The following is an 8,759-nucleotide window of genomic DNA, read 5'->3' as shown; positions in this document are numbered from 1 at the left end:
TGGAATTACCGTATGATTTTTTTTTGGTTTAAAAAAAAAAAAAAAAAAAACCTAAAATCCTGGGCCAGCCAGTGGTGTGGTGATGAAGGTAGACTGGACCCCACACAGCGTAGTTTTTGAGTCCTGGACTCAGCAGCTTGAAAAATACTCCAGGAATGTGTGCACACGTGCCCAAAATCTTGAGAAGAGAATGGAGAAGGGACTGTAATATGGCCAGCCCCCTGGGAAGGTGCTTTCTCACTTTCACTCTCTCTCCATCTCTCTCCAGTGAGCACACATGCCCTATAGCAAATTTAAAGCAAAAAAAATTGAGATCCATGTATAGATTTTTCTCATAAGATGCATTTTTTTAAAAAACTTGCCAGAGGGAGTGTGCACTCACCAGAGAGAGAAAAAAAATTGAGATCCATGCATAGGTTTTTCTCGTAAGATGCATTTTTTTAAAAAAACTTGCCAGAGGGAGCGTGCACTCACCAGAGAGACAGCGAGAGAGCGAAGTAAGAAAGCATCCCCCATGGGAAATGGCCAATCCCTACTCCTGCATTTCTCCCTCCTTCAGGATTTGGGGCGCATGCACACACACAAGCCCAGCGTGTTTCTCAAGCTGCTGGGCAAAGGATTCCTACCGTACCGATGGCCATATGGGATCAGGCTGCCGTATCCACCCGACCATGAAGCTGGTCCTAACTTTTTTCTTAATAGCTCATTTATTTTCATTGCCAGAAGTGTGTGCATTCACCAGAGAGAGAATGTGAAAGAAAGCACCCCACAGTGGGGCATGGCCTCACTGCAATCCCTTTTCCTCCATTTCTCCATCCCATCAGGATTGGGGCCTGCCTTCACATGAACTTGTCCAGGACTCAAACCGTAGCGGCACGGGGTCCAGGACTCAAACTTCACGGTTGGCCATGTGAGATCCAGCCACCTTAACCACCATGCCACTAGCTGGCCCTAAAGTACTTTTTTTTTTTTTTTTAGAGATTTTTTGTTATAGGCACATGGTCTCACCAAAAACACAGAGAGACAGCAGGTGAACTCCCCTGGGGGGGTGGGGTAGGGGATGGCCACACCATAATCCCTTCTCCTCCACTCTCCTTCAGGATTTTGGGCACGCATGCACACACACCCGGTGTGAGTTTCAAGCTACCAGGTCCAGAACTCGAATCGGGTCAGCCATGTGGAGTCCAACGCCATAACCACTATGCTACCTGATGGCCCCCCAAGTCACTTTTAAAAGACCAAATTAGGTTCATTGTCCTCTGTTCAAGATGAGAAGTAGATAAGCAATCCCACTTCTCGGTGTACGCCCAAAGGAAATGAAATCAGCATTCCAGAGAGGGGTCTGCGTCCGTTGTGCACTGCAGCGTTACTCACAACAGCCCAGACACAGAAACAACCTAAATGTCCACCAGTGGATGAACGCATAAGGAAAACGTGGTATAGATACACAGTGGAATACTATCCAGCCATTCAAAAACAAAACAGGAAATTCTGTCATTTGAGACAACATGGGCGAACCCAGAGGACATTATGTTAAATGAAGTCAGCCAAGTACAAATACTTTTCATGATTTTTGCTTTGTTTTGTTTTGTATTTATTATTTTTTAAGAGTTTTTTTTTCCCCTTAGGGGATGTGCACTAGTCAGAGAAAGAGACGGACACAGTGAAAGGGAAAATAAGAAATCATCCCCTAGGGGGGGGAGGTATGGTCACGCTGCAATCTCTTTTCCATTCTCCTTCTGGGATCTTGGGCACGCACGCACATGGGCCCAGTGTGATTTTCAGGCTGCTGGGTCCAGGACTTGAACTGCAGTTGGCCATGATGGAGTCCAGCAACATAACTGCAATGCCATCTGCTGGTCCCTTGTATTGTATTTTAGTTTTTCTAAATAGGGCACATGCCCTGGCCAGGGAGACAGAGACAGAAACAGAGACAGAGAGGAAGAGAAAGTGAGAATTCACTCCCTTGGGGAGTGGATCATCACATAGTAATCCTTTCTCCTCCATTATCTTCTCAGGATTTGGGGGATGCACACACACATGCGTGGTGTGATTTTTCAAGCCATCAGGTCCAGGATTCAAATCACGCAATTGACCATGTGGGTCACCTGTACACCACCTGCTGGCCCAAAATACATTTTTATAAAAGAATTACTATTTTAAAAATCTGATGAGAAAGAGAGAGAGAGAGAGAAGGAAAGTGAGAAGCCACCAGGTTTGGGACTCGAACGATGGCCAGCCATGTGGGAGTCCAGCACCTTAACCACAATGCTACCTGCCAGCCCCACTCAAATACTTTTTGATCTAACTTATATGTGCAATCTAAAAAGGTCAAAATCATAGAAGTAGTGAGAGGAGTGGTGGTCACCAGAGGCGACGGGCGGGAAGATGAGGAAAAGGAAGACAGTCCTCGGTACAGTTATACTTAGAGAGTAAGGAACCCACCTGAACAGGAAGGGGCTCTTGTCAGTCCACGCATGATGCTTGGGCCACCTGTACTTGTCTGCATATTGTCTTTGCTATGAAAACTAGCAGCAGGGTGGCAGCAGTAACGTGGTGGTACAGCAATAATGTGTGACATGTGTGTGTCATTCATGCCACACGAGTGATGTGTGTCATGTGCATGGCCTGCATTGACATGTGTATGTTGTGTGTGACATGCAATTAACATGTGTGGTGTGTATGCAGCATGCTATTGACACAACTGCAACGCACGAGCAGCATACATCCAATGTGTGATTGACATGCATGTAACATGCATTTGGCATTGTGGCATATGACTAACATATATATAATATGTGTGACATGCTATTGACATAACTGTAACATATGAACAATATACACACGATACATGGTTGGCATGTGTGTGGCATGAAATAGCCATGCATGATACGTGGTCAACATACAAGCACGTGTTGTATGTAAGCATCATGCTATGAACATGTTGTATATGGTAGTTACATGTAAAAACATGTCCTTAACATGTGATTATGTGACGCTGATGACATGAGTTGCATGTTGTTGCCCTCAATAAACATGCAAATGACATGCCGGTAACACAAGTGTATAAAAACATGTGGATTATATGCTATGAATATGTCGGTTACATGCTATGAACATGTGATAGCTATGAAAATGCTGTGGCTGTATGTGGTATCATGTGAGTGATGTGCCAGTACCATGTTAATGTCACAGGATGGACGTGTGAATGACACAAGAAACATGCTAATGGTGTGTTGTATGTGCAATAAGTGCTAGTGGCATGCCAATTACATGAGCATATGGACTACATGTGAATAATATGAGATGTCATATGAGTATCTGTTAAAAGTAAGTAAAACAAAGATGAGGAAGCATAGTGGTTTTTTTTTTTTATCTTTATTTTAATTTGACTAGAGAAGGACAGAATGAGAGAGAGGGGGGAGGGGAGTGGGAAAGCAAACGGCCAGGTCCAGGACTCAAACCGTGGTCGACCATGTGAGAGTCCAGCGCCCTTAACCACCATGCCACCTGCTGGCCCCGGGCAGTGTTTTTTTAATTGCCAAGGGGTCCATGCACTCACCAAAGAGAAACAGATGGAGAGAGAGAAAGCAGCCCTTAATGGGTTGTGGTCACGCCACAACCCCTTCTCCATTCCCCATCGTACCAGGATTCTGGGTGCACATGCACACGTGCCTGACACGTTTCTCAAGCTACTGGGGCCAGGGTTCAAACCACGTGCACGGCCATATGGGATCCAGTTCCCTTAACCACTAGGCTATGGGCCCACAATGCACACATGTTTATGAAAATTTTTCCTTCAAAACAATGAAGTGAACAGGCAGCCACCCTGGTACAGAAAGCACCTCAGTCTGGCGACCTCATGGACTTCCGCCATTTCCCCAGCCTTCTTCCTGGCAGTTCCTTATCCTGGCTACTTCCTCCTTAATTGCCTAACTCCTATACTGGCAGCCCAGGGCTCTTCTCCTCATTGTCATGACAGCCTCCTGCCTCCTGGCTTCACACTTCTACCTTCCATCTCCACCCCAGACCTCCTCCCAACACTCCAACTGTCTACTTAACATGTCCGTGTTAACTCCTGGTTTCCACCTCCTTCAATTCAGCCTCCCCCGAAGTCGTTCCCATTTCAGGAAACAGTACCTCGATTCTTCCGGTTGCTCAGGGCAAAACTTCTGAAGCCATTCTTGACTCCTCTGTTTTTCTCATAACCAGGATGACCAGATAGCTCATTATATAAGTCAGAACTGCCCCAGACACAGAAGGATGTATGGTCTGTCCACTAACCCACATGCAATCCATCAGCAAACCCGGTTAGCTCTATTTCAAAAATCATCTGCCACTGCTCACCGCCTCCTCCACTCTGATCCTAGTCCAAGCATTCTTCGTGTCCTGCCTGTATTTTTGCGATGGCCTCCTAATTGGTCTCCATACTTCCACCCTTGCCTCCCACTTCCAGATCTATTTTCACAGCAGCCAGAGCAACCCATAAAAACCTAAGAAAGAGCATGTTGCTCCTCTGTGCAAAACTCTCAGTGGTTCCCCGATTCATTCAGAAGAGAAGCCGAGGTCTTTATAGCAGCCTGCAGCAGCGATCGGCTCCCTCGGTCTCTCTGACCTCACCTACGCTCCTTCCGCGTTCTCTTAGTCCACAGGGCTGACATGAGACCCCACGTTCTCCAGCAGGCCTAGCACAAGCCCGCTTTTGCTGGGCCTTTGCCTTTAGCTGTTCCTTCTGGCTGGAACATCTCTCTGGCTAGTCAAGGGCTTCCCCTCTCTCGTCGGTAGGGTCCCATGTCCTTGACCCCAATTTATAAAATACCACTAATCGGCCCAACCACAGTGACACACACGTAGTGCCACTACTGACCACACCCAGTGTGGTTGTGTGTGTATATATGATCCTTTTTTTTTTTTTTGAGAGGTTTTTGCTATAGGGCGCATGCACTCGCCAGAAAGACAGAGAGAGATAGAGAGACAGAAAGTGAGAAATCACACCCCCGCCCAGGGAGGATGGCCACACCACAATCCTTTCTCCTCTCGGGATCTTGGGCACGCACACACGCGCGCCCAGCGTGAGTTTAAGCCACCGGGTCCAGGACTCGAACCGAGGTCAACTATATGGGAGTCTAGCGACATAGCCATTATGCCATCTGCTGGTCCCAATGCATATATGATCCCATCTGAGAGACTAGGACAAGACCATGTGGAAAATCTCTCTTTCTCTTTTTCTCTCTCATAAAGGGAAAAAAAAAAATGCCACTATCTCCACCAACATCACCTCCACCTCATCCCAGCCCTCCCTGTCTTACATGACAAATTGTATTTTCTACAAATGCCACAGCAATATATACGGTGCCATAAGCTCTTCTAGAATCATTCCTGCCACCAAAAGCAAGTCTTAGTTTCCTCTTTTTGAATAAAGAATCAGCCTTAGTAACTCACTTCTGGCAAACCATGGCAGAGTACCACTGCAGGCCTCCAGAGGCTAGCTCCTAACCTGTGATACAGCCTCCCCAACCACCCCGGCTCTCCTTCTTGGGACAGGCTCCCTTAGAACCCACCATGTCAGAGCCTAAATCAGCTCACACCAAGAGACCACAGAAGAGGCCCATGTGGACAGAAACTCAGGCCCCGGTAGACAAGAGCCAGCACCAACCACAAAGGACATGGGTGATGACTCCCAAGCCCCAGCCTTCAAATCTTCCATCCAAGACCTAGACGGCGAGACAGGAAAAAGCCATCCACTATGCCCCTACGCCATGCCCTGTCCAAATTCCTGACCCACGCAATCCGTTTGTAAATTGTGGCCCAGTTGGTTGCACAGTCATATAACTGGAACACCGCGTTTAATTTTTGGCCCTAGTGTCTAGCACAGCACACACTTACTTGTTTATGCACTGCCTGTCTCCCCCAAGAAAATACGCACTTCTTGAGGGTAGGGACTTTTGTCTATTTTTTCTATCCTCAGCATCTTGAGGAGTACCTGGCACTCAATGGGCACTTGAGAAATATTTGTTGAACAAATGAATCCTTGCTAATTAAAGAAAACTGCTCCTTACTATAATTCGCACACCTTCTGCTGAGGCATGTGACCTTTTCCTGAAGAAAGTGTTCTCTGGTTGCTGTGCTTTGGACCAGCTCCCTGTTAAAAAATATCTCTTGTCAGCCATCTGGAAAATGATAAAGTTGGATCCATACCTCCCACTATACACCAGGAAATAGTCCAAACAGATCAAAGATTTATACACGATAAAATAAAGCCACTAAAGTCCTTAAAAAAAAAAAAAAAAAGGCACGGCAGAATGCATGTACCTTGGAGTAGAAAGGCCTTTCTGAGTAAGACTCTCCATCCCAGCAACCATAAAAGAAAAAAGATGGACTAATTCAAACTACACAGAAATCAAAACTTTGGCTTGGCCAAAGCAAAAAACAGACAAACAAAAAAACCCCCAAAACAACAACAAAACTCAACATGAACAAAATCAAAAGATAAGCGACAGTCTGGGAAGAAAATCAGCAATTAAGTCCGGAAAGGCTAAACTCCTGAAATACACAAGCAAGCAAACAAACAAAACTTCTGTTGCAGAAATTAGGCGGAAGAAAAGACCCAAGAAGGGAAGCAGAAACACAGTGGAAAAATGGATGTTTGGCAGTTCACACAAAAAGGATCTATCAGTGGTCCTTAATCATATGAAAAGACGATCTCTGGGACCAGCAGATGACACAGTGGTTAAGGCACTGGACTCCCACATGGTCAACAGTGGTTTGAGCCCCGGACCTGGCAGCTTGAATCTCACACTGAGTGTGTGAGCGTGCACGCGCCCAAAATCCCAAGAGGAAAATGGAGAAGGGATTGCAGAGTGACCTCCCCCCTTGGGGGGAGAGGGTAGTGATTTCTCACTTTCTCTCTGTCTCCTTCTGTCTCTCCAGTGAGCTCACACATCCTATGGCAGGGAAAAAAAAAAAAAAAACTCAAGAAAAAAAGAACAGACATCTTTTTCTCTCACACAAGGTAAGAGAAATATAAAATAAAACTACTATCAATATTTCTGCCCTACAGGTGAGACCAAACCCCAAAACCATCACAGTACAAAGTCCAGGCAGGGTGAGAGCCTGGGCACTCCCACGCTGAATTGGAGAAACCTCTAGGTGGGATAATCACGCCCTATCTATCAAAGGTATGAACACCAGCCACTTACACACAAAGGGTAAACTTCCTGAAATATTTGGGGTAGGGATGGGCAGAACCTCCTAAAACTTAGGAAGAGAAAATGACCGATGACCCAGTGGAAAATAGGCATTCAAGCAGTAGACGGAAAAAGGAACTACAAATGACCCTGAATCGTATGAAATTGGTAGGCCTAAGAATTGCATTTCCGGGGATTTATCCCGCCGACTGTTTGCACAGATGGGAAATGACAGGTACGAAGTTACCCATTTGAGCATTCCCCGTGGTAGCAAAAACATCGGAAGCAACGTACATGCCCATCAATGATAACACTGATAAATCATGGTACATGTAGCGTGATACCAGGTGGCCGTAAAGAAGAACGAGAACACTTGTACTATTTCGGAAAAATACTAAGTGTACTTCGGAGAACAAGGGGGCAGGGAGGGCAGTGGCGTGCAGCCCACGTGACCGCGCCCAGCCGTTTCCCGGCTCCGACTCCCACGTGGCATTGCAGCCTGCTGCGGCGAAGATGGCAGACCACGTGTGCACCTTCCACTTCAAAAAACCGGGAGGAAAGGGGGCTGCGGGCCACAGGAGGCGCCGGGGGCCGGAACTCGAGCCCCAGGAGAGCAGCAGCAGTAGCGACGAAGGCAGCACCGTGGTTCGCCCGGAAAAGAAGCGGGCGGCCCACAACCCAATGATCCAGAAGTCCTGTGGTCAGCAGAGGGTGGCTGGCGGCGGCGTGCGCAGCAACGAGGAGCGGGAGCTGGGGGCCCTCGGCGTGGTCTACAAGTCCACCCGCTCAGCTCGACGCGTGGGGCCCGAGGACATGGGGGCCACGGCCCTCTATGAGCTGGACACCGAGAAGGAGCGAGACGCTCAAGCCATCTTTGAGCGCAGCCAGAAGATCCAGGAGGAGCGGAGGGGCAAGGAGGATGACAAGGTCTATCGCGGCATCAATAATTACCAGAAATACTTGAAGCCCAAGGATACGTCCATGGGCAACGCCTCCTCTGGGATGGTGAGGAAGGGCCCCATCCGGGCGCCTGGGCACCTGCGCGCCACCGTGCGCTGGGATTACCAGCCGGATGTCTGTAAGGACTACAAAGAGACTGGCTTCTGTGGCTTCGGGGACGGCTGCAAATTCCTCCACGACCGTTCAGACTACAAGCATGGGTGGCAGATCGAACGTGAGCTGGAAGAGGGGCGCCATGGCATCCCGACGGAAGAGAGCTATGAAGTGGACAGCGAGGATGAGGATATACCTTTCAATTGTTTCATCTGCCGCCAGACCTTCCAAAACCCAGTGGTCACGAAATGCAGGCATTATTTCTGCGAGAGCTGCGCGCTGTCGCGTTTCCGCACCACCGCGAGCTGCTACATCTGTGACCAGCAGACCAACGGCGTCTTCAACCCAGCCCGAGAGCTGACTGCCAAACTGGAGAGGCGTCGGGCTGCAGCCGAGGGTGGCGATGCGGATTTCCCAGGAGACCCCGAGGAGGCTGCCATTCCAATGATTTAAGTTGGGAAAAAAAAAAAAAAAAAGAAAGGGGCCAAACAGTATGTATGGTATTCTGTTTACTCATTA

General features: G+C 47.9%; 1 protein-coding gene across 1 annotated transcript; it reads left to right on the top strand.

Annotated features, from left to right (window-relative positions):
- The first annotated feature begins 7,610 nt into the window (after positions 1–7,610).
- Positions 7,611–8,693, top strand: LOC114006933 (E3 ubiquitin-protein ligase RNF113A). The gene has a single exon (XM_027770012.1). It carries the CDS (start codon positions 7,701–7,703, stop codon positions 8,691–8,693), a length of 993 nt encoding a protein of 330 aa, XP_027625813.1. The 5' UTR covers positions 7,611–7,700.
- Positions 8,694–8,759: the final 66 nt, after the last annotated feature.

The sequence above is a fragment of the Tupaia chinensis genome, unplaced genomic scaffold, assembly GCF_000334495.1.
Source record: "Tupaia chinensis unplaced genomic scaffold, TupChi_1.0 Scaffold000101_1, whole genome shotgun sequence".
Classification (NCBI taxonomy): domain Eukaryota; kingdom Metazoa; phylum Chordata; class Mammalia; order Scandentia; family Tupaiidae; genus Tupaia; species Tupaia belangeri.
This window is presented reverse-complemented; position numbering and strand designations above follow the sequence as displayed.